We start from the raw sequence: 24,978 nt of genomic DNA, 5'->3' as shown, positions 1-24,978 counted from the left end.
CAATGGCCAAGCAGGCTGTGCCCAGGATGGTGGCAAGCAGGAAGCCAGCCGGTACTGAGAGCCTGGGGGTGGGTGGGAGGGTGGGAGACTCAGAAGGGCAGTCAGAAGGAGTCTGCAGGGAGCTAGGTCTTGGGCAGAGGCCACAAGATACCAGGACAAAACAGACCGTAAATGTGCTGTCCCCAGGACAAGTGGATGGAGGGGACACCTGGCTCTGCCAAATGCTGGGCTTTTAAGTTTGGGCCCCTGGAGCTATACTCTGCCTTTACTTGTACCCTAACAATCTTGGGATCCTTGCTCTTGGCCCCAGCTGCCATGCTGGGAGGTCCCAGCAGCTGCAGAGGCACGTGGGTGTTCCAGCCTGCTGCAGTCACCACCTGACACACGTGTTAGGCAGCCTGCAGAAGCACCCAGCTGTGCCCCATCAACCCCAGAACCCTGACTGTTCCTGATTTGAGCTACTAAGGTTCGGGGCAAATTCTTATGCAGCGAGAGATGAGGACTACAGGTTCAGAGAGCCTCTGGCAGAGCCCGGGTCCTGGCTTTTGTCTGGAAAAACAGCTGGGCAAAGAGGGGCCTGACTTGCCCCTCCTGTCCAGGCCAGTCCAGTTGGAAGGATCTACTCCAGGGTGCTCCTGAGCCTGGGAATGGGCGGGGACTCACCCGAGGTGCAGGAAGGCACGGAAGTAGTAATTCCTGGAGAGGGGCCCGAACAACTTCACCACTTTCGTCATATACTTCTGTCCACTAGGCCGAGGGACGGGGGGAAGACAGACTGAGTCCTATTCGGTACCCTACCCCGCCCCACCCCCACCTCAGAGCACCCTAGCTTCTTCCCTTTCAGAGACCATGGGGCCACAGCAGTTAGGCGGACACCAGTCTTGGTTTGCCCAAGAGGGCAAACGGGTTGGTGCTAGAGCTTCAGAGGGATGGGACTAGGCTCCTGCAGAGTTCATTGCCTAGTGTCCCGCCCTTGTGAGTTCCACCCAATCCCCCGGGATGGACCCCAAGCAAATGGGGGACTCACCATCTCTCCATGGTGGAGCCCTTTCTCCTCTTCCCCCGGGGGTACTCCAGGAGGCAGATGAACACACCTGCCACGCTGAGGCTGCAGTTAAGGAATAGCCAGCGTCAGCCGTCTCTTTGCCGATGAGAAATAAGAGAGGTACGGCAGTGGCCTGGGTCACAGCCGGGGAACAACTAGGCGAGATTCCACAGGTCTGGCCACTTCACTGCCTGTCCTGCCTTGGTTTCCAGAGGGCCTGGAACAGCTGGCTTCAGGGCAAGAGGGGACAGAGGGGGCCCAGCCTGCTCTGACAGAACTGGGCAAGCCCACCGGGGTGGCTGATAGAATAAGGTGCAGAGGGGATCCCTGGGGGTGCTGACACCTCCCACCCCCTCGCCAAGATGCAGGCAAGTTGCTCCCCTGATGAGCTTTGGCTCCCAACACTGCAGCTGAGCCCATCCTGAGAGTCTAAAGGGCCTGGGGATGTGAGCAGCACTCTGCAAACCGTGAAACACTGTACCCCCAAAGGCAGTGACACCTTTACCCCCAGCCTACTAGTGCTGCTCCCAGCGGTGCCTCACCCCTACCCAGTTTTGGGGTTTACAATGGGAGGATACATGGAGTAAGCGCCAAAGTACCATTGGGTGAACTGGCCGGCAGTGGCCACGATGCCACCCGTGATGAGGACTGTGGGCAGAGGAGAAGCGGGTTAGTAGGAGCCCCCCACTAGTAGGAGGGGCATGCCTCCACTCTATCCCCGCAGGATTGGGGATCGCATGGGACTCTGGTCACCTCCCCTTGTAATGCCCCCTCCCGTGGCTGGGCCACCAGTCCCCCACGGAGCTACCCTCAAGTCCATCAACACTTTTGCCCAGTAAGAGGACCCAGGTGCCTGCAGACCCACAGATAATGAGGAACACAGAGGAAGTGGCACAGGAGCTGGACGAGGGGCTGAAGGAGCCAGGCACTGATGGAGCCTGGAGCCGAGCCTATGTCCCAGGAGTTGTACGGGGAGAGTCGGCTTCTGAGCCCTGAGCAGTTTGAAATCAAACAGCTCAGTGGCATTAAGTACATACACACTGTTGTGCAACCATCACCACCATCCATCCCCAGAATTTCCAGCAATTTATTGAGGTATAATTATTACACATGGTAAAATACACAGGTATAAGCTTGATGACTTTTTACACATGTGTACCCCAGGTTACCTCCACCCAAGTCAAGATTCCCATCATCCCAGAAAGTTGTCTCATGCTCCTGTTAACACTGGAACCCTAGATCTGGCTTCTTTTGCTCAATGGAAGGAAGGCTGTCAAGGTCATTGATGTGGTTTGGGTGGATCACTAGCTTGCTCTTTTCCTTATTAAGTAGTTTTTTATGGTATGAATCAACCACGATTTATCCATTCTTTCGTCTTTGGGAATTTTCAGTTGCTTCTAGTTTTTGGCTATCATGAATAAGCTGATATAGATGAATTTTTTATATGTTAATCAACCTGAGGGTGAATTTAACAGATTTTATTGACTATGATTACGGATAATTGGAACTTATTTTATCTTATTTTGTGTTTTCTCTTTAACAGGTGTTTTTGTTGCTTCTCCTGTCTCCTGCTGACTTGATCAAATTTTGCTTTTAAAATTCCTCTTCCTGAACCACATGTGGACTTTAAAATGTTTAACTTCAATCTCATTCTCAAATTACCTATTATTATTAATTATTTACAGTCAATACTTAGTCACCAATGTCTTCATTCTTGCATCCCAGTCTTTTCTTCTGGATTCAAAATTCAACTTTCCTCTTTCTGAAGTACATCCTTTAGTAGTCCTTTCCGTGATAGTATGTTAGCAGCAATTCTCTGGATATCTGAAAATGCCCTCATTCTGGAATGATGGTTCATCTGGATATTGAATTTATGTTTTTGTCTCAGCATCAAAGATATTATTCCATTGTCTTCTGGCATCTATTACTGATGATGAGAAGTCTGAAATTAGTCTGATACTAATCCATTTTTTTCTCTGGTAAATTTAAAGACTCTCTTTAATGGTCTGTAATTTCGTTACAGTGTGTCCAGGAAGGGATTTGTTTTCCTTTATTCTATAAGGAACTTTGTTTTCTCCTTCAGTTCTGGAAATGCTCACCCATTTCCCCTTCTATATTGCCTCCCTCCATTCTATTGATTCTCTCTTCTGGAACCCCCATTACACATATGTTGCATCTTTTTGTACTATTGTACATGACTTAACTTCTTTTAGCTACATTCGGTGAGGCTTCCTCAGATCCATCTTCCACTTTGTTAATTCTCTCTTCATCTCTTTATAGATAATTCATCCATTAACCTTTAATGACTTTATATATTTTTATTTCTAGACATCCTATATTAGTTATTTTTCCATTGTCCTGTGTAATTTTCTATTCTTCTATCTCCTTGAACAGTTTTAAATATACCCATATGTTTAAGAATGTACACATATTCTCAAGTCTTTTCCAAATGGCACTGGTAGTTCTAGTTCTAAGGAGGCACATTCTCCTGTTTATGGTGTCTGCTTCCTCAAATGGTGGCTATGTTTATGAGCTGTGCCCAGCAGTGTCTGCTTTTGTGTGACAGTCTGTGTACCCTGGTTGAGGAAATGCCCTTATAGAACAGTTTCATATTTGCCTCTGTTGGAGGCCTAAGGGTTTCTCCAGTTCTGAATCGAATTTATCTGAATTTTTTGGTCAGTGGTCTTTACAGCACAGGGTAGGGCAGATTCAGCCCTCACCCTATGCACAACACGGGTCTGAGTTTTCGGGGGTTTTGTCTTGTTCATTACTTTTTTTATCCAGGCCCTGGCAGCAGATGGCGCGCTTCCTTGCGGAGTGGGGAGAGGAGGGACAGTTTTCTAATTTGTTTATAAAGCAGTCTTTTCCAGCTCTGGCCTGAGGCATGCACCTCACTTTCAGACTTTTTCACACAGAGACCCCAAAATCCCACTTGGTAAAAGCCTGAGCCCCTGCTGGTCCCAATTCTCCAGGTACCCCTTCCTTCCACCCCAGCCCATCCATCACCTTGAAACTTTACTCTGCTTTTGTGGCCAGTGGATTTCCTATTCTTGGAGTTGAGTTCAGCTACATATTAACTCTTGGTTTGCTCATTAGCACTTCTGTGAGTTGGAAGAAGGAAGGGCAGTCCATTCACCTTTGGGGGTATAATTTTCCCATCCTGAACCTCAATTTTGCTGCTTGCCATCCGCAAAAGGGGAGCAAAGACACCACTGGCTCACCAGGGAAGCGTGAGGGCTGACAGAGCACTACTGTGTGCAGGGCCTCTTGTAGGTGTAGGCATGCAGTGGGGCCAAGACGGATAAGGCCTCAGCTCTCATGGGACTTACAAACTCAGGAGGGGATAAAAATAAACATCAGAAAGTGGTGAACTAGAACGGGGCCTATGACCGAGGTCTAGGTGCTCTAGAAAGACTTCTGAGCAAGTGACATCTGAGCTGAGAAATGAATGGAGGAGCCAGCCACAAATGCTTTAGACTATAGAAGCCACTTCTGCAAAGGCCCTGTGGCATGCCTGGGAAATCTGAGAACAGAGAGGAGGCCTGTAAAGCTGGAGTGACAGAGAAGGGAGGGGTGCAGGGGCAGAGCAGTCAGAATTTGGCTTTTAGTCTTCGCAATGGGATCCACTGAAGAGTTTTCAGCAGGAAGTGACAATCCAATTAGATGGGATTTTCTACAATAAAAAAGAAGCCTGCTGGATACAGCGGCTACTTAGTAGGGCCTAGCCAGGCCTGAGCAATCTCAGGTGGCTACATTTATAGTGAATCAGAAAAAAAGTAAGAGGAGGAACTCAGAGTGGGGAGGGCCCTGGGAGACCTTTCAACAAATGGCCTCATTTGATGGTGGAGGAAACCGAGCTGCACCTTGGCTCTCTAGGCCCCAACTTCACTGTTTCTAAAGTGGACGAAAGAACAACTCTGGGCTCATGACACTATGGACAGTAGCTAAGACGAGGAAAGAACAACCTGCACGCAGTGGGCACGCCATGAACAGGGGTGTTGGAGGGTCACTGTCGGTACCCACGAGGACTGGAACCCAGGGCTCTCAGAGAGCTACCCATTTGGTGCCCTCTGTCACCTTCTACTTCCTGGGGGTGAGGTGGGAGTTGAGGAACTGTGGGAGCAAGGGAGGCTGGTCTGCAGTGGTCTAAGGGCTCACAGACCGTGGCAGGCAAGGGAACAGCCTGGGGACAGCTCTGGGGAGAAGCGAGGAGAATTATCTGACTCACTGAGTTCTTACCCACTCTAGAGGCCAAAAGCGGGGCGACCTGCCTGGACACAGAACAGACCACTGGGCCTCATACCTTAAAGCTGCCCACACCAAAATGTGATCTTAGAGTTCCGGGGCCAGGGGGACTTCATCTGTATCTGCTCCCTTCCCTCCCAGAGCTTCACCAGGCTCCTCTGATCCCTACATGGGGCGGGAGACTCAGGGTGGGTCCCAAGGGAATGGTGGGACCCTCCTCATCACCACATTCCCCACAGACTTCTCACCCACCACTGGGTGCAGGTCCTTTCTGGGAGTGGCAGGTCCACAGAGGCAGGCAGAGCCTCTGGGCAGCTTCCTCTTGCCTCAGACCCTGTCTGGGCCCAGCCTCACCCACTCACCCTGAGAGGTTCCCCTTTCGAGTACAGTACAGGGGTGCGGATCCTACTGTGCCTTCGACAAAGCGCCTGAGCTCAGGCTCAGGGTGACTGGGGGCCTGCCATCCTTCCTCAAAAGCAGTCTCTGAGAGTGAGCTGAGAAGTCCCTCTGGGCAGTTTTAGATGTCCCGTGAAGACTCAGGGCTGGGGAGGGAGCCCCTTGCAACTCCTGGGCCTAAGTTCCACTCCAGGGCAGGAGGGGCGGAGTGAGCGGGTCCCACTGGGTTTTCCAAATCGGAGGGTGTTGACTCCCCGGAAACCACCGAGGGGACGGCCTCCTCCCCCAGGACTGCAACTTCCTCTATTCGCAGGAGGTCCGGGCTGAGTGGAGGGGTGAAGAGGGGACAGCGGAGGGGAGGAAGGGACGGAAGCGCAGGAGTCTGCCGAGTTTCCCGACCACCTCCGCAGCCCGAGGTCGGGGCTGGGAGGTGCCCCCAACCCCAGGCCCACCTCCTCGCTACGCAGCTTCAGGTCTCCGAAGGAGTCTCGGGGCCCCCACCCGCAGGCTTCAGCTCCCGCCTTTCGGCCCACAGCCTGGAGTCTCTGACCCCTCAGGACCTGAGCTCTCTCGCCCCGTTCCCAGCCCACCCCATCCCTCGGCCCGCAGCCTGGGATCGCAATGCCCCAACTGCCCTGGCCCGCAGCCTCGGGCAGCTGATTCCCCACAACCCCATCTCCAGACCACTTCCTTGGTCGAAGCCTGGGTTCTCGGCGTCTCCCGCCTCGCTCCGCGTGCCCAGCCCCGTCACACTCACTCAGGCCGGACGCCAGCGCCTGCTCGTTGGCCCACATGGCCCACTCGATCTGCCCCATAGCGGCGACCAACGAGGCTGGTCTCGGCTGGGACACTGAGGACCGTGCGTCCGCTGCCTCCCAGCCCCGAGTTCCGGCCCCGCCCCCTGTCCCCTAGCTCCCCGGGCGCGGCCCGGCCCGTGCCCCGTACCTCCCCCCCCCCGTTCCGGCCCCGCCCCCTGGCGACAGGCAAGGCAGGCAGGGACACCGAGACTGGTTAGGTGCTCTGGAGTCCTGCCCGGCCCCGCGGGCCCTCTTGCTTGCCAGTCGGGGGGACTCCACTTCACCGCCTCCAGCACCCTCAGAGGCACTGCAGGCCCCACCCACTTAGATGCCTTCTCGGTGCCAGCCGCTTTCCCTGCCAGCTCCCCGCCTGGACAACCTGGGGTGTCCCAAGCATCGCCTGAGAGACTGGGTGCGGGAGGGGTCGGGACAGTGAGGTGGACACCTGCTTCGGACGGCAGAGTCCCTCCAGAATGCTGAGCTACTGAAGGTGCCAACAGGGGCTTCTTTGGAAGGTGCGAGGCCAGGTTCCTAGAAGGGTTTAAAGGTCCAGAGCCTTCATCGCGTCCACTTGGAAAACTCCCCTCCAGGCAGAAGGGCCTCAGACTAGGAGCCTCAGGGCCCAGTGGAGTCCCTCTCTGGAAGTCAGTGCCTGTTACTAAGGTCCCCATTTCCTCATCTGGCCCTGGGCTAGTGCAGGTGTCGGGGGCAACTCTCTGCTCAGACTAAGGGGAGGGAAACAGTATGCAAAGCTTCTGGGAAAATTCAGAATGTAAGTGCTGTGTCCTGCTCCTTTTCATCTCCCTTCTCTGCCCACCCCCTTCAGGGTCTGCAGGAGCAGTGTCTGACCCTGTAGGGAAGAGGCTGGGAACCAGGAAGTGGATCAAAGGGTGCAGGCATCCACCCCTCCTCTTCCTCTAAGCCAACTGTGTTGAAGCTGGGAAAGTGGGGAGTTCAATGACCTGTACACTAATGGAAAAACTCATTAAGAAGTGTGAGCCATTCCAGGGGTCCAGAACCCATAAGCTTCTGGGCTGAGGGGAGTCTTCCCTGATCACACTGCTCCTCCCTGCAAATCTGCTTCCCACTTTTTTTCATGTACTGGGAGCTTAAAGCCACACCCAAACCACATCCCCACACCAGTCAAGAGCCCTAGTGTGGCCCGTGGCCCCAGGGGTGCCTGTGTGCTTAACACCCACCACAGGGCTGGGCAACTGGAGGGGAGCTTTGGGTCAGACGGCATCATCTTCAGGAGCAAATCAGTAAGTGAGCAAGTTCCAAGTTCTCTTCCTGCAGAAGGCACACAGCCCATGCCCTCCCCAGTGCTGCTCACTGCCACACAGGAACTCTGGTTACATAGAATGCCAGACCCAATCAGCAATGCTGGCTTTATTCCCAGTGGCCAATTGATGGGGTTCTCATGTGACTGCACACCTTGGCTCCCCCACCTCCTGCTGGAGTCACATTCCTTCTTTTTATGAAGAAGCATTCCATCCACACCCAGTGGCTTGAGCTCTGGCAGAGGAGTTAGGACGGACATGTTCGAAGCACTCTGTGGCAGGCTCTCGAGGCTGCAGAGGTTGCTTCCTTCGCAGTGACCAGTCTTTGAGCTCCAAGGAGGGATGCCAATTCCCCACCATCTCTGGTGCCCAGCTCCAGCTGTGGGCAGTGGGAACTGCCCCAGTGGGAATAGGGCCAGAAATCCTTCACTGGGACACATGGCAGCTCGCCCCCATCAGCTGGGGGTCCTCCAGGTCCCACATCCGATCCCAGCTCTCATCTCAGCACTTCATTGGTACAGGTGGGGAAGGTGAGGCACTTGGTGGGAGGCCCGCTTCTGACCACCTAGGTGCTTGCAGGTGGTCATTCCAGTGCCCCCACTCAGCCACGGCACTCTGCTGGGCCTGGGACCTAGCGGCCACCCACCAGTCCCAACAAGCACACCCGTGCTGCTGCCACACCCATCTCCCCAGTCCCAGCAAAGTGGCCCCTTCTCCAAGTGGTGGCCAGGACTCCTGCTGAGGAAGCGGTCAAGCTGTTGGCTTTGGCAAGCCGTCGGGGCCCAGGAGGTGAGCATGAGGGTCATCCAGGATTTGAGGCCCGGGCCCTACCTGGCAGGTAGAGAAATCAATGTCAGGTCAGGGTGACAAGGAGAGACAGGCGTATTCCCACCCTCCCAGGTAAGTGCAGATCAGAAGCTGACCACCTGTGTAGTGACACCCTGACCCTGTGCCCAACTCCCTCAGGCAGAGCTGCATGGTCTCTCAGCCTCTGTCGCCCAGACTCAGGTGAAAGGACGAGATCGGGGCTTACACACACAAGGTCACGGGGACTTGGAATTTCATAATCTGAGTGAAATCCCAGCTAACCCACTCTGAGCAGGGATCCTGATCCAGTTCCAGTGGATGAGCCCTGAGGGACCCTAGGTCTCCACATTCCTAGCCCCCCCCTCCCCCCTCAGCACTAGGAACACTGTCCCACACGTCACAGGGTGTCCTGAAATGTCCACTTTGAGAGCAAGAGAGTGAAACGAACCACTGTGGACCAGATGCCTTGAAATCGGAAGTGCGCTCCTGTATTTACTGTTATTCTTAGCAGCTCAGTTTTCTACCCCAGAAAGTGGGGGCGAAGGGAGCCCCTTCACCCAGACACACCAGGTCTGAGCCCTTGAGGCCAGTGTGCTGGACAGGGCCCTCCCCGGGTGTACTAGGTCGCAGGGGCCCCCAGGCTCCGGGGCTGGGGGCCAGTGCCAGGCCTCACCTGAGTGGCAATGATGTATTTGATGCCGCCGGGGGTAGGATCCATGCTTAGCGCAGCTTTAAGCTTGTCTGAAAGCGGGGCAGGCCTCACAGGCAGTCCCTTCAGAAACCTGGGGAAAGGAAGGCAGGAGTGTGCTGTGCGTCCATTAACAGGAGGTATGCAGAACTCAGACCCAAGATAGGAAGGGGTGTGACTACCAGTAGATACGGGGTTTCTTTTAAGGTGATGAAAAGTTCTGAAATCAGACAGTAGTGCTGGTTGCATAACACTGAACATACTTAATGCTGCTGAATTGTACACTTTAAAGTGATTAAAATGGTAAATTTCAAGTAATATGTATTTCACCATACACACGAAAAAACTGAGCAGCAATGACCAAGGGCCTGGCCGGGGTCACTGTGAGAGAAGGGTTTCAGGAAACCTACCTGAGGTTTTGAGTTCATCCCTGGCCTGTGGCTACAGCTCCGCCCAGTGGGGGTAACATAAGAAAAAATGCCTCAGTTCAAGAATGAGTCCATTACTGTGCTCCTCAGAACAACAAAACCTGCATATCACCCATTGGGGTGACAAAGGCAATGAGTGCAGAGCTTCTAATGAGGACACTGACGGCCTCTGAGGCCATCATGCTCATGTGGTCTGTCCCATGCACTAAGGAAGTTAGTAATCCAGACTCCCGCCCACTAGACATCAGTACTGGCCCAGCAATGGTGACAGAAAACAACCCCACACACTTTCAACACCCCTAGCAGGAAGGCGTCTCCACATGGAGAAGGGACGATAAGAACAACAGATGGGAAGAAATCTGAATTCTCTGTCTCCACAGCGGGGCGGCGGGCACTGTCCACACGGAGCTGTGATGTTGCATGTGCGTGTCTCTGTGACTATGGGGCTGGGACATGTGATGAAGAGTCCACAGTCCCAGCAGAGCACACTTGGTGACACACTACCTGTGGTCCCCAAGGGGATCAACGCTTCCTGCAGGACTCCCCATTCAGCACCGTGGCCTTAGGTGCGGTCACCCTGATCCAGGCAGGATACCTTGCTCCTCCCTCCACAGCCTCCTAAATGGGGGAACCCACAACTCACTTGTCTCCATTTGACTCAAGGGGGAAACTATGCATCACAACAGCCACAAACTCGGCTACAGTGTCATCCAGGGTGAAAATCACGGCGTTGGGGCCTGCGTCAAACGTGTACGCCACCTGGAACCAGTGCAGTCAATGTGAATGTGTGCACCATGGCTCCACCTGACTTAGACCCCCGTGTCTGCCATGGAGGCCCGGGGCTTCCCACAGTGCCTGTGGGGCCAACCTGAAGTAGAGCAGTGGCACCTCTGGCCGCCAACTCAGGACAAGGGGTGGGGGCCACACCAGTACTTTAGAGTTCAGGCTGCGATCCCTTAGTGGGTCATGCAACCAAAATGAAACAGAGTGAGAAGGAAACTGTCAGCACCTTGTACATAGGAGCATAAATCAGGTTTCGTGGGATTTTGTCACAGACAAGCATGTGCTGGTAAAACCACGTGGGATATGACGTGGTTTTACTGAAGCTCGTAGCCTAAAGCCCACTCTATGGGTTTCCTGTGCTGCCCCAGTCCCACCGTGCCTTGGTCTCTCCGTAGTGGGTGTTGAAGCGGTGCACCAGTTGGATGATGCGCCTGGAGATGTCGTTGAGGTAAGAGATAGGTGGGAAGGTATCCAGGCAGGTGGCATGGCACTGGTTGCTCTCCTTCATGGTCAGTTGGCCAAAGCCCTGGAAGTCCCTCTCTTTGATATAGTGGGTCATCTCTGCCATGTGAGCTGGCACCAGCGCCTCGGCCCGGAACTGTAAGGCATAGGAGTTTCCCAGTGAGGCACTGGCTGCTTCCCAGCCCATCAGCCAGAGCACACACTCCAGGTCAGAGGCCCCCACCCACTCCCAGGCCTTAGGATCTGTACACACATTCCGTACAGCAGATGAGCTCAGCTTTGGAAGATGTGGGTGGAACCCGGCGCGTGTCCTGACATGCAGGTCACACCCTGGGGGACTGGCATCTGCCCCAGCACTGGCCTTACCTTGAGCAGTGGGCTGGTCTCCATGCTGGTCTGCATGCCCACTGTGCTGCTAATCAGCTTCTTCTCACTGTTCACCTGCACAGGGGGAGACAGAGCCTGGACCTTGCCCTAAATACCCATCCTGTCCTTCCCCTTGGCTGGTGTAGAGAGGAGCAGGGGTGGGAGCCAGCAAGCCTCCTGCCCATGGAGGCCTCCTGACCACAGCAGAGATGACGCAGATCTGGGAATGGCAGTATCTAGATCAGCAGCCCCTTCTACATGGGAGTCATTCCTGAATGTTCCACCAAAAGCCTCACCCCTCAGCAAACTTGAGAAGCAGGTGAAACATTCCTTCATCCTACTCCCAGCTCAGCCCAAGAGGACCCCTCACTCGGCGGTAGTCACTTACCACAAGGATGAGGACTCGGAGTTCAGGCCAGTGCAACTCAGGGGCCACCTGCCGGGCAATGCTGTCCTTCCCATCAGCTCGCTCCCCCATCTGCCACTCCACAAAGCCGCCATACAGGCTCCGGCAGGCACTGCCAGAGCCCCGGCGAGCCACTTCTGAGAGATCACTCTCAACCCCGTAGACTTGGGCCAGGGTAAAGGCTGCAGGCACAGGACGGAGAGCAGGCAGGGGAAGGGGACTCAGATTCAGGAGGCAAGGGGTGCCAGGCCAGGCTGTGTTTAGCACCCCGTAAGAATGTGCCCCACAGGAAATTATAAATTCCGAGATGACAATACTTCAGCCACCAGCTACTAAGGTTAGCATTCACTCGTTCACGTGTTTACATATTCAGTGTTCTCAAAGGTGCACGCCAGACATACAAAGACCACTGGAGCCTATTGAGCAAGAGGGGAACCACTTTTGGGGACTCGGAGGACTGAGAGCCGAGGGGCTGGAGTTTCTCCAAGGAATGGCACCAAAGGCTTTGAGAGGTGCCGAGGCACAGAAGCCTGAAGAATGTGCCCCCTCAGGTGGACCAGCACGTTGGACATGAAGGAGCAGGGCCAAGCCTAATCGAGGGTCTGATGCCAGGACTCAGAGCTGGAGTCCATGAAGCGAACACTTTGTCCCAACACTGGCACCCCCTCCTGGCCTGGCTCACACACTCCCTGGTCCCCGAGGGTGGTTCAGGCATAGGCACATGAGCCAAGCTGACCCAGTAAGCATTATCCTGGGGTTTTCAATGGGCCACTGGTCTCAGTGGCTATGAGGACAGTGTGAGCCCAATGCCTACCACGGTGGTGACTAGCTTTGCCCCTAGGTGGGGAGGGCCTGCTGGAGAGTGAGCCAACACAGAATATAGCATGCCAGGGTTTCAAGGGAGAGAAATGGATGCCCAATGAGGCTACTGGAGAGTCTGGAGCCAGCTGCACCTGAAGCAGGCTGCACCCCTTGGAATTCTATTATGGAAGCCAAGGAATTATCCCTACTTTCGGCTTAGGACAGTTTGAGGTGGGCTTCTGTCGTGTACAATCTAAAGGGTCCAACACATAGAGCCCTTGGGAGATTTTAACCAAGGCCTCAGCCTCACGTGATGGTGGCTCCCTGAAGGCTGCAAGAGCGTGAGTCTCCCTCTGGGCACCCACCTAGGCAGGCATAGCCTGCGGCTGAGGAGGCCAGGCCTGCGGCCGTGGGGAAGTTGTTCACCGATGCAATATGAACCTTGTAGCTGAGGCTGAGGGGTAGTGGGTCCTTGTCATCAGCGCTTCTCCGCTTACGGGCCAGGCGGCGGACTGCGGGGAATGGAGAGACAGCCACTGGGCAGAGCTGCCCCAAAATTCTCCTGCAGACCTCCTTGGGGAAAGCTCCAGACCCAAACCCAGCTGTGCTAATAGGCAACGCCCCTATCCCAGGGGCTTGGGAAGCTGGGTGAGGAGCAAAGAGGCAGCAGCACTTGCTGTGCTCTTAGACCCCACCCAGAGCTAGGAAGGGAAGGAACAGACTGGATCTGGCCCCAACATCTCACATGCAACCCCTACTCACTCTCTCTCAGGCAGGCCTGGATGCGCGGCTGCCCTACGTCCACCTTCTGGCCATTGAGCCAAATCTGGTCCTCGGTGAAATCCTTGCTAATGACAGCTGTTGTGGTGGTTTTTAACTGGAAAAGAAAACACAGGGTGACCTCACATGCAGGGGCCCACCAAGCACTCCTTTCTGCTCAGGAGGCCTTTTTTGCCATGGCCCATCACAACTGCCCATTCAGGGACAGGGACAGCCTTGCTGGAGAACAGGAGGTCGAGACCAAGGCAGGAGGGGTCAGGCGGTGGGTAGGCTCGGTCCCAGGCCTGGTCTCCCTACTCATCTCCCACAGCAGAGCCACTGGGCCAGGCATGAAAGTGAAGGGACAGGGCAGAGGCAGCCAGGGGTGTGGGCATGTGCATGCGTGTGAATGAGCATTCCTGACAGTGAGGCATGGAACGGACACTGTTCAAGGACTGGGGATTTATTGCTACCGACTGCTGAACGATAGGTTAACAAAAGTTTAGTAAATATTTATTTTGGTGTTTATTGCCAGTCTACACTAACCTGGTCCTGGTGTAAAGTGACACTCAGAGAGGAGTTGATGGGCAGGATCAGGTCCTCATCTCGCTTTCCCCCTGGAACAGACAACCCACGGCAAGGCCAGTCAGTTTCTCAGCCCTGTAAACCAGGGGGCTACTGCCCCAACCCACTAAAGGCCCACCCCTCCCCACTGGCACTCCCCAGTCACTCCCATTCCCATCCCACAGCTCCCCGATCTGCCTGAACCTTGCTCTCTCACTGCACAATCTAAGTCTTCTTCCTACTGAGCACCCATCTTCAGGAAGCCCTCCTAGATTGCTCCCCACTTCACTGAGTTCCAGGTCCCAGAGGAGAGCTGGAGGCTAGCCATCTCCGTTTCATTGTTTGTTTTACCTTCTTTCACTCATTTGACAAATCACCTTGGAGTGCCTACCAGGTACTAAGCACCGTTAGGTGTTTGCTTTCTCTTACCAAACAGAAAGAGCCCCAGTTACTGAAATCACCTCAAATCTCCCTGCTCCTACTTCCTGGAGACACTCAGAATCAGCCCACCTCTACTTCTGCCTAGCACTTCCACTCCTGGCACCTCAAGACAAAGTGAACCTTCCTGAAAGTCCAAAATTTCAAAACTTTTTGTTAAGCAACATAGGCCAAAAAATGAACCTTGACCCAAGTCCCATACCTTACATGCACAAAACAAACACACACACACACTCAAAATGGATCACAGACTTAAATTTAAAATGCAAAACTATGAAAGTTTTAGGAAAAAAACTGAAAATCTTCAGAATGTAAGGCTAGGCAAAAAGATCTTACACTTGACACCAAAAGCATTATCCATAAATGGAAAAATAACTGGACTTCACCAAACATTTTTAAACTTTGGCTGTTCGAGAGACTCTATTAAGAAAATGAAAAGACAAGCTACAGAATAGGAGGAAATATTTGCAAATCACATATCCAACAAAAGACTGGTATCTAAGATATATAATGAACTCTCAAAACTCTGTAGTAACAAAGCAAACAATCCAATAAGAATATGGACAAAAGATATTTCACCAAAGAAGACACGCAAATAGCAAATAAGCCCATAAAAAAGTGATTAGCATCACTGGCCAGCAGAAAAACATGCACTAAAACTACAATGAGGTATCAGCTAAAACAAAAACCAGAGACAATACCAAATGCTGAAAATCAGGATCACATATATATTGTTGGTGGAAATGTAAAATGGTACAGCCACTCGGGAAAACGATTTTAGAGTTTCTTAAAAACTAAAGTCAATATGCAACTACCTCATAATTCAGCAATTGCACTCCAGGGCATTTAACCTAGAAGAATGACAAACTTTTGTTCATGTAAACACCTGTACACAAGTTTATAGTCGCTTTATTCCTAACAGACCAAAGCTGGTCTGCTGCCTTTCAAAGGATGTATGACTAGGCAAACTATGAACTGTCCACACCAGGAAAACAGGACTCAGCACTAAAGAAACTTAGCACTGATGCCGCTACCACCTGGACGAACCTCCAGGAATTACAGCGAGTGAAATGAGTCAATCCCAAAATGCCATCTGCTGAACGATTACATTTACGGAGCACTCTTGAAAAAAATACGTGCTAGAAATGAAAAGTAGGCCCGAGGTGGCCAGGTGGGCGTGACCATAAGAGCTGAGTACCCCTTGGGGATGGATATCTGTGTGGACCATGTTCACCGAGAATCCAGGGCTCCGGGAGGATGGACGTCCTACGTGGACAGTACCACCCCCCGGGGGGATGGACGTCCTGTGCGGACAGTGTCCCCCAGGTGTCCTGGCTGCAGCGTAGGTCCGGGGCTCCGCAGGCCACACCGCGGGGCCGGGTGAAGGGATGGGGTAGGTGCTCACAACTGCACCTGGACCTCCAGCTGCGTCATCACAAGCGGGGGTGAGCCCAGCCTGCCTGCCGCGGGCCGAAGATACGTCCAGCCCACCCGCGCCGGGCTGTCGCCCCCACGTCCACACTCCCGGCCCATGCACTCACAGTACTTGATGACCGCGATGTTGACTGGCGCGGTGCAGGTCACAGTCACAACCGGCTTCTCGGAGGCCATGGCTGAATTACAAAATGACTCCAGCCCACAGCCATTAGCCTTTCCAACCCGCGGGCCCAGCCCGCCAGTCCATTGGCCCAAGCAACCAGCTGTTTTTACGTCGTCCAATCAGTGGCGGGTCTGACCCACGCTCCACCTCTCAGCCAATGAACGTGATCTGACGATGAGCTGCAGACGCTGAGCCCGCCTCACTGTCCCCAGCGGACACGCGCCGGCCCTGCGCAGGCTCGGGGTCGCGTAGGCGCGGGATGTGCGCAGGCGCGGGGAGGGGCCTTCCGGGAGTGCTAGCGGACCCGGTTAAGGACCCAGCTGCGCGGACGCGCGCTTGCGTTAAACGTCCAGCGGCAGAGGAGACGGAGCAGTACCCGGGAGGCCGGCAGCTCCGGATGAAAGACTGGGGGCTGGCGTGTCCCCGGGGTCGAAAGTTAAGCGGTTCCCAGCTCGGCAGCTTGCGAGGCTCCCGGCATCCTGGGTCTGTCGCCCCTGGTCCTGGCGCTCGGTCTACTTCCGTGGCCGTGCAGCCCAGGTTTCCTCGTGGCCCCGCCACCATCCCCCTGCACCGCCCACTCCCCCTGACCAGTTCCAGTGAGGTGGGCTGCCAAGGGATGAACTGCTTCAGAGATAGGCGCTTTCAAACCCTACTCCCCTTTTTTAAGCTCTGTGAAAGCAAAGATTCTTTTTTCATGGTTGACATGGATTGCCACATTCATACATATACATTTGCTTTATTCTTGTGGTAAAATGCACTTAATGTAAGGTTTACCAATTTAAGTACTTGAGTATACAGTTTTGTGGCATTGAGTACATTCCCATTGATGTGTAACCATCACCACCACCCATCTCCAGGACTTTTTCTTCATTCTAAACGAAGTCTTTACCCATCTAACAGTAATTCCTCATTTCCCCCTTCCCTTCATAAAAATCTACTTTTAGCTTTAAAATGGTTCAGAGTTCAGTCAAGATATTAATACGAAGTTTCCCGCCCTGGGTCCAGTTATAGATCTTTGAGTATTTTTCCATCACCATTTTATGCATAATACAGCCATACTTTGGAGATAGGGCAGGTTCGGTTCCAGACCATTGCAATGAAGTGAGTCACACAAATACTTTGGTTTCCCAGTGCATATAAAATTATGTTTACACTATACCATACCTTATTAAGTATGCGAAAAGCATGTCCAAAAAACTACATAATCTTAATTTTAAAATACCTTTTGCTAAGAAATGCTAACCATCATTTGAGCCTTAAGCGGGTTGTAATCTTTTTGCTGCTTGTCTCAATGTTAATGAAAATGCAGTATCTGTGAAACGCAGGAAAACGAGGTATGCCGGTACAAGCATATAGCTTTTTCTCACCTTGTTTTTTTCCACTATGTGTTTCCTGGCGATCATCCCACTTCGGTACAGAAGAGTTCCTTGGTTTCGTTGTCTAGAGGTACCATATTCGTTCCCTCCCCACTGTGTTGTTACCTTTTATATATATAATAAGCTGCTTTTCCACACATTTTGTGCATATGTGGATATTTCTGTAGGGGCAATCCCTGGAATTGGAATCTCTGGGCCAAGTGGAATATGCCTGAAGTAATTCTGATAGCTGTGGGCAAGTTGCCTCTGGAAGGTGGGTGATTATTGCGGTATAGTGTGCCCATGCCTGGACCAGCAGTCGCCCCATGGGTGAAATATAGTATCTCGTTTACATTTGCATTTCAGATGATGATCATTTTAAATTTCTCTTGCTGTCACTTTTCTGTTTCATACAAAGCCAATAAAACTTCGTATGCATTACTATTATTATTTTTTTTTTAGGCAAGGCAACCCTTGGTTGACCTCACAGATTGCAAAGACCTTGTCAGCTTACAACCCTTTATTTTTTATTTTTTACGCCTACAGCATCTGGTCTTCGTAGGTGGTCTCCCATCCAAGTGCTAACCATGCCCAACCCTGCCTAGCTTCTGAGATCAGATGGGATCAGGCTTGTTCAGGGTGGCATGGCCGTAGGCTATAAAACTTCTTTTGAAGAGTTGATGGTAGATTGCTTTGGACAATAGTCACGGTGTATTCTCTGAGCTATGGAGGAAAGGATTGAAGACAAGTCACCCATGAACCTCAGTAATTTATGGTAGTGATGGAAGGGAGAGCACAGATGTTTATTAAGCATCTGTTTTGTGCCACATACTGTGAGGTGTTTTACCACATCATGTGGGTAACTTTTTAATCTTGTTTATGATCAAAGGAATCAGGAGGTGGGGCTTTTGGGAGAGGATTCGGCAGAGCTGTCATGAATGGGATTAGTGCCCTTATATAAGAGCCCACAGAATTTCCTTGTCCCCTCCACCGTGTGCGGGCACAGCAAGAAGACAGGCATCCATAAACAGGAATCAGGCTCTCACCAGACATGGAATCTGCCAGCACCTTGATCTCGGACTTCCAGCCCCCAGAACTTTGAGAAATCAGTGGTTGTTGTTTAAGCCCGCAGTCTATGATATTTTTTGTTCAAGCAGCCAGAACAGACTAAGACAGTATTATACATACATGATTTTAATAATCATTTATCAGACCCTAACCTCATTTGCTTGCCTCCAGGTTCTACTCATCAGAAGCAGCCACTTTCAAATCTTTTATTTCCACCCATGTTTCTAAATAACCTATTGTGGTTTCCTTCCCTCCTTCCTTTCTTCCTTCCTCCCTCCCTCCCTCCCTCCCTCCTCTCTTTTTAGACAGCATCTGTTAATTACCACTAAGTAGAAATAAGGAATTCTCTTCCATCACAACCACATTCCTTTCTCCCCTATCCTCCCTATACAGTTAAATGGGTATTCCTTGCTTCCATTATTATGATTATGTAAACCATACTCACAGTTGAGCCATGTAGGCATAAATGCCTAATTATGTGCGTGTAGGCAAGGGCTCCCTTATTTAGTATAGAACCTTGAATAGACAGCCCCCTGAAAGAGGGCTAGACATAGATCCTCATGCTGTTCCCTTCAGCCCAGGTCCTGAACAGTCAGCCTATGCACATGTATAAAAAACTCATTGTAGGGCCTCTTTGGTAAATAACCGTGAAATACTTTTTTTCTAGTTTTAGATTTTGTCAAATAGGTTGTGCCTTTTGAGTGATGGTACAGGTGATAAACCATAGGACAGGGACTTTAAAATACACGTCCACACGTTATTCTAATTCCATTATGAAATGTTTCAAAGGGGATAGTGGTAGGTGCAGGAAATACAGGAAATAAAGCTTGAAATTTTAAGGCTAAGGAGCAAGAACAAGTATGTTACACTCCTGCTGTAAGCCTGAAGCATCGTCCGCAGTCCTCAGATTTGTTTTGAAGCATTTTTTAAAGTTTTGTTTTGAAGCATTTTTAAAATTGTGGTAAAATATGCATAACGAAATTTGCCATCTTAACCATTTTTAAGTGGACAGTTCGGTGATATTAAGTATATTCACATTGTTGTACAATGATCACCCCGTCCATCCACAGAACTTTTTCATCTTCCCCAGCTGAAACTCTGTCTCCATTAAACAGTAACTCTCCATCCCTCTCCCTTAGCCCCTGATAACAACCATTATGTTTTGTGTCTCTATGAATTTGACACCTCTAGTAACCTCATATAAATGGAATCATACAGTATTTGTCCTTTTGGGTCTGGCTTATTTCACTGAGCATAATATCCTCAATGTTCATCCATCTTGTAGCATGTGTCAGGACTTTGTTCCTTTTTAAGGCTGAATAATATTCCATTGTATGTATAGACCCCATTGTGCTTATCCATTTATCCATTGATAGACATTTGGGTTGGTGTCACTTTTTGGCGACTGTGAATAATGCTGTGAACACAAGTGTGCAAATATCTCTTCACATCCCTGCTTTCATTCCCTTCAGATATATACCCAGAGGTGGAATTGCTGGGTCATATGGTAATTTATTTTTAATTTTTTAAGGAACTGCCATAGTGTTTTCTGTAGTAGCTGTACCATTTTCCATTCCCACTAGCAATGCAGGTGGGTTCTGATTTCTCCACAGTTTTGCCATTTTCTTTTTTTAATAATAGACATCCTAATGGGTGTGAAGTAGTATCTCATTGTGATTTTGATTTTCGTTCCCAGATTTCCTTTTTTTTTAGGTTATCTCCCAATGTTGATGAGAGACCAACTAGGATGGTGTTTCTCAAATGTTAATATGCGTACAAATCATCTAGAGAGCTTGTTGAAAGGCAGGTTCTGATTCAGGCGGTCAGGTGGGGCCTGAGAGTCTGCATTTCTAACAAGTACCCAGGGGATTCCAATGGCAGAAGCTGCTGGTCCCATGGCCATACTTTGAGTAGCAAAGATAGATGACAGAGAGCATGGGCTCTGGAGTCAGGCAGATCTAGTGTCTTAAGTAAGTTTCTTAACTATAGTGCACCTCAGTCTCCTCATATGTGAAATGGAATAATGCTCCCTGCAGAGCTGTTGTAAATTGCCAAGCACAGGGCTCCAGCACAAGCATAGAATAATTAAGGCGCTTCATCAAAACTGCTACCTAGCCCTTCCATGTTGGGACGAGAGATGAGACCAAGATGCCGAGTCAGAGATCAAGAAGTGGGGGTCCTTGTGTGCCATTATCAAGCACCGTATATGTGACAGGGGCCCAAGGGCCGAGGGTCCTTCCTGACTTGTTCTTGCAGCCTTTTGTGCCTTGAAGTTACAGAAAGTGTGAGGGAGGTTGCCTGCTCATTCAGTAAACACTGGTCACGTGCCTGCCATGCTTCTCACTGCTTTGCTAATTGCAGGTACACAGTGTGATGAGCAAGGGCGGACAATAAAACAGAAACGGATTAGAGCCCCGCCTGGGACCTAGGAGGTTCGGGGCCTGGGCCTGAGTAGTGTCACACAGATGCCCCGCTTCCTTCCACCTCAAGGCTGCCAGGATGGCCAGCAGAGGGGACCAGAGAGCAGTGTTCCCAGGCATCCTGTACGGTGGTTCTGGGTGCCTTTGGCTGTCTGACCTGTCCCTCTCTGTCCATTTTGCCCCAGCACATGTTCTGAGGCTTGCTGTTCTCTTACACAATTACGTCTCTAAAGATCAGTACTCTCTTCAGGATGAATTCAAACTCGTGGGGATCCACAGGCAACTTGGCTAGGGCAGAGTGTTTTCAGCTGCAGAGTACCTGCTGGCATCCCAGAGAAAGTGAGAATGAGAAGGTAGGGGGTTAGTAGCAGAAATGGAAAGATAAGTGTTTAAAGAGTGTGTGTGTCAAAGACTGGTAGTGAAACGAAGCTCATTTCACACTTCATGTGAGGATGAATATGAGGTCACCCGTTGGCCTTCATATTTTCAGGCTTTCAAAATTATCCTCCTATTCTCTTCCTTTTCAGGGAGATCTTTCCGATGACCACAAACAGAAATTCTAAAGTCTTCTTAGTCTTTTCTCAACTGTGCTGAAGTTGTGTATAGTTCTCTGTGTGCTTTCACGAACCTTTATTGGAGTGCCCCTCCAGCAGGGCGCAGTATCGGGTCAGGTGAGGAGGCTGACAGCCTAGTTGTGGAGATGAGACAACTTCTAAAAAGTGAACAGCACACACAGCAGAGACAGTTGTACAAGAGGCCACAGATGACGGCGGAGAGTTGCCAGAAGATGCTATAAATGCTGAGGTCCCACAGACATGGAGACAGGCCCAGCTTCAGTCTGGAGAGTGACATGATTATAACTGTATCCTAGGAGCAAAGATAAGCAGTGACATGGATGAAGTGGAGCAAGGACCATTTTTAGTCAGGAAGACCCCTAAAAGATTATTTTGCTGGTTTATAACATCTGTCATCTGTTGTGACATAGACTATGGTGCCCTTTAATGGGAGATCTGGACCAGCAGTGGAGGGGCAATAAAAGAAGTCTGAGGTCTCAGAAGTGTGATGGGAAGAAAGCCTGAGATAATGTCAAGGGCCTGGGGGTAGAGGTTAATGGAAAGAGATGGATAAAAGATGGCAAATTCCACTCATAAAAATTTGAGAAAATGCCAGCTAACCTGTAGTGGCGGGAAGTGGATCAGTGGTTGCCTGCAGTGGGGCTGAAGTGGGGGGTAGATGGATTAGAAGGGGCAGGAGGAAACTTATTGCAGGTTGACACATCTGCTAGGTCGATTGGGGTGATGGTCTCACAGGTGCGTACAGATGTCAGAGCTCATCAAATTGTACACATAACGCGTGCACTTTATTGTATGCCAGTGACACACCAGTAAGGCTGTGTTATAAGCCAACACTTGATGTCTGAGCTACTGGTGGATGGTTATGAATTGAGGGAGGGAACCTGGTGAATGTCTGGCTTTAGATTTACTGCCTTGAATGGATTCTGAGGATATCCAATGTGCTTGTCGTGTCAGAGCCATAGATGTCTTTGCTCATCTAAAAATATTGTCTTTCAGTTTTGGAACCAAAATATACTCTTTGAATCTGGCATAAACACATTGAAAATGGCATTTTGAAACAATGGTCAAATGACAATAACGGCAGCACAAGAGTAAGTTCCATTAATGGGGACCTGAAGATGAGTTTGGAGGAGGGAGGGACATGTCACTGATGAAGCGTTGAGTGGTGAGGCCCCCTTCCGTCTGCTGTTGTCTGGTTGTTCGTGTCTTTGTTAATCCATTCTGAAGTGTGGGACCAGATGCATCACTGGCAGGGCCCAGTGCAAATAGAAAATGTGCGCCCTGTGTTCAAAAAGAATGAAGAATTTCAAGATGACCGTAGCGGAACGTTCACACAAGTGTGGCGGGTCCTCTGTGTACCCTCTTACACTGGGGAAGGGACTCGGAAGAAACCGTTGCTGCCAGTACCTTGGCCGGAGGCCTAGCCTAGTCTGTTTGCATGGTAGTTCCTACTCCTCCCTTCTGAAATTACTGACATTTTTTATTACTCCAGGTGCTCCTTCATTCCACTTCTAGATTCCATTCATAGCTACCATGTCTGCCTCATCGGAAGAAGGGAGGCCAGAGTTTGAACCCCTGCTCTGCCATTGGCCAGTGGGCCTCTTGCGGGTCCCCGGCCTCCAAGCACTCCCATTTCCTACTGAATCCTTTTTGGGAGCCCGTTAGGAGGTGACATGGCTAGCAGGGAGCGAGGCCTCAGCAAATGTCAGTCGTCTCCCTTTTCTCTCCACTAGCAGAGAGAGAACAGTAGAAGAGTTTATTTCTAGATTTTTAATTCCTTTTTTATTTTATTTATTTATACTTAGGAAGCAGTCTTGGGTATGTGTGATGGGTGCAGGGTGAGGAATTGATGCTCTAGTCAGAGCCGCCAAGGAGCTTCTGTGACGGGGGTGGTGCATCCAGGAGGCTGGGGTGACGGCGCTCATTGCCTAAAGAGCTGTCGCTCCCCCTGGAGGTGCTGCTGGGGAAGAGGAGGGCCGGCGGGATGAAAGGCTTCTAAACCTGCTCCAGAGAAGGCAAGCAACCGGCCATTGTACAGGTGGCAACAGTCAAGGAAACCACCTGATCAGAGTCCACCCATCCTCTGAAAAGCTGCTGTCTCTAGCAGGAAAGAGGCATGAGAAGAATTCCTAAATCTGGGGAAGGCTGCTGTGTTCAAGTCCAAGTCCCACAACTGTAGCCACGAGACCTTGGGCAAGTCAGTCCGCCTCCCATGCCTGTGCCACCACCCTGGAACCAGGGCTGAAGCAGCACCTTTCTCAGAGGGCTAAAGGGACTAACTCCTGGTTGGGGGTGGCGGGTGGCCTGGGAGCACACCAGCACCTGGGGGGCCATGCCAGCGTTGCATTTTTAAAATAAGATTAAATGGTTCTGAAAGGAAGCTCTTGTGGGCTGAACTGAATCCCCTGAAAATTCAGATGTTGAAGTTCTAACCCACAGAACCTCAGAATGTGACCGTGTTTAGAGATGAGGTCTTTAAAGGGGTAATGAGGTTAAAAATGAGGTCAGTGGGATGGGTCCTAATGCAACATGACTGGGGGAAATAAGAAAACAGGACACAAACATGCACAGAGGGACAACCACATGAGGACGCAGTTTGGGGACAGAGTCTACAAGGCAATGAGAGAGGCCTCAGGAGAAACCAGCTCTGCTGACACCTTGATCTGGGACTTCCAGCCTCTAGGACTGTGAGGAATGAGTATCTGGTTTAAGCTGCCTGTCTGTGGTGCTTCGTCGTGGTGGCCCTAGCAAATGAGTACAGAGGTTATAATACATTGTAGTCCCCAAATGCTTAGGAATAAAAGCAAAGAGCAGGCATGTTAGTGCACACTTTTAACTTTATAGGCGGTGACAGGGATCCTCTGTGGGATCCTGCACAGTGGCCCCTCAGCACCCCTGCTCTTACAAGTATTTTGGCAGAGGTACCTTCCAGCCACCTGCCAGCATCTAGCAGCTCATCTTTCCTTGAAAGGTTTGTGGTGCCAATAGAAATTGCTGAAGGTCTCTTATTGTAAACCAGGTAGACCAGAGCTATGAGTCATAGAGTGCAGAGGGCTGAGCATTTATTGAGCACCTGTTGTGTACCAAGTGTTGCACTGGGCTACTTACCTGTTACTTAGGCTCCAAATTGGGTTGTTAGCAGGTGCACATCACACCTGGCTCAGGAGAAATCCTTTGCAAATCCACCTTTGGAGCCATTGCTATGCCGCTGCCTTTTGACTTCCTTCTTTCTTCCTTTCTTCTTTGCAGTTTTGTCTTGTTTCACAAACCGTGGTCAGCTCTGTAAGATTTCGAGCATTTCCTGTTCCTTATACTTCCATTCAGCCCTATCTTCTGGTTATCACACCTTCTCTTCCCCTAACCAGTGGGTGAAAGAGAACCAGTTTCTCGCCCTTGAGTTCCAGAGCTCCAAGATACTTTTTTCCAGGTTCAGGCAGCTTCCCTTCCTGCACATTTTCCTGGTGGCCTTCTGACCATCTCACCTCACGCCCTGGCTCTGGTTTGAAAAACAGTACCTGCCATCCTGATCTGGTCCCCTCGTTCTGATTTCTAAGTGAAAGGAAAAGCTCAATTTCTTACTGAGTGGCTAAGATGACAGCTCCTAGAGCCAGAGTACTTGGGTTTAAATCCCAGCTCAGCCACCGACCTGCTTTGTGACTTTGGACAAGCTGCTTAACCGATCTGTACCTCATTTC

The 24,978-nt window shown here is 50.9% G+C and overlaps 2 protein-coding genes, 2 long non-coding RNA genes and 1 pseudogene across 5 annotated transcripts in view; 1 reads left to right on the top strand and 4 right to left on the bottom strand.

Annotated features, from left to right (window-relative positions):
* Nucleotides 1-6,584, bottom strand: part of CYBA (cytochrome b-245 alpha chain) — a 7,775-nt gene extending 1,191 nt beyond the window's left edge. For both annotated transcript variants that reach the window (XM_039888676.1, XM_039888677.1), the window contains exons 1-4: nucleotides 6,444-6,584; nucleotides 1,624-1,693; nucleotides 1,028-1,102; nucleotides 664-747 (exon numbers count right to left, since the gene is read on the bottom strand). In XM_039888676.1, the coding sequence (XP_039744610.1) occupies nucleotides 664-747; nucleotides 1,028-1,102; nucleotides 1,624-1,693; nucleotides 6,444-6,501 (287 nt within the window). In that variant the 5' untranslated portion in view covers nucleotides 6,502-6,584. The remainder of the gene's footprint in view (nucleotides 1-663; nucleotides 748-1,027; nucleotides 1,103-1,623; nucleotides 1,694-6,443) is intronic.
* Nucleotides 2,119-6,351, bottom strand: LOC120622895 (uncharacterized). The gene is made up of 2 exons (XR_005658583.1): nucleotides 5,539-6,351; nucleotides 2,119-5,455 (listed from the first exon to the last, which is right to left on the bottom strand). It is a non-coding gene; the product is annotated as an uncharacterized LOC120622895 (long non-coding RNA).
* Nucleotides 6,585-7,845: 1,261 nt separating the features above from the next.
* Nucleotides 7,846-15,876, bottom strand: MVD (mevalonate diphosphate decarboxylase). The gene is made up of 10 exons (XM_039888675.1): nucleotides 15,807-15,876; nucleotides 13,810-13,880; nucleotides 13,267-13,381; nucleotides 12,870-13,016; nucleotides 11,686-11,885; nucleotides 11,298-11,372; nucleotides 10,849-11,067; nucleotides 10,330-10,445; nucleotides 9,244-9,352; nucleotides 7,846-8,594 (listed from the first exon to the last, which is right to left on the bottom strand). The coding sequence occupies exons 1-10, from the start codon at nucleotides 15,874-15,876 to the stop codon at nucleotides 8,514-8,516; spliced, it is 1,203 nt and encodes a 400-aa protein (XP_039744609.1). The 3' UTR covers nucleotides 7,846-8,513.
* On the top strand, nucleotides 15,402-24,772 carry LOC120622896 (uncharacterized). The gene is made up of 3 exons (XR_005658584.1): nucleotides 15,402-17,494; nucleotides 20,959-21,047; nucleotides 21,236-24,772. It is a non-coding gene; the product is annotated as an uncharacterized LOC120622896 (long non-coding RNA).
* LOC120623191 (uncharacterized) lies at nucleotides 17,758-17,876 on the bottom strand (annotated as a pseudogene).
* Nucleotides 24,773-24,978: the final 206 nt, after the last annotated feature.

This window comes from Pteropus medius, unplaced genomic scaffold, assembly GCF_902729225.1.
Source record: "Pteropus medius unplaced genomic scaffold, Ma_sr-lr_union100, whole genome shotgun sequence".
Taxonomy (NCBI): domain Eukaryota; kingdom Metazoa; phylum Chordata; class Mammalia; order Chiroptera; family Pteropodidae; genus Pteropus; species Pteropus medius.
This window is presented reverse-complemented; position numbering and strand designations above follow the sequence as displayed.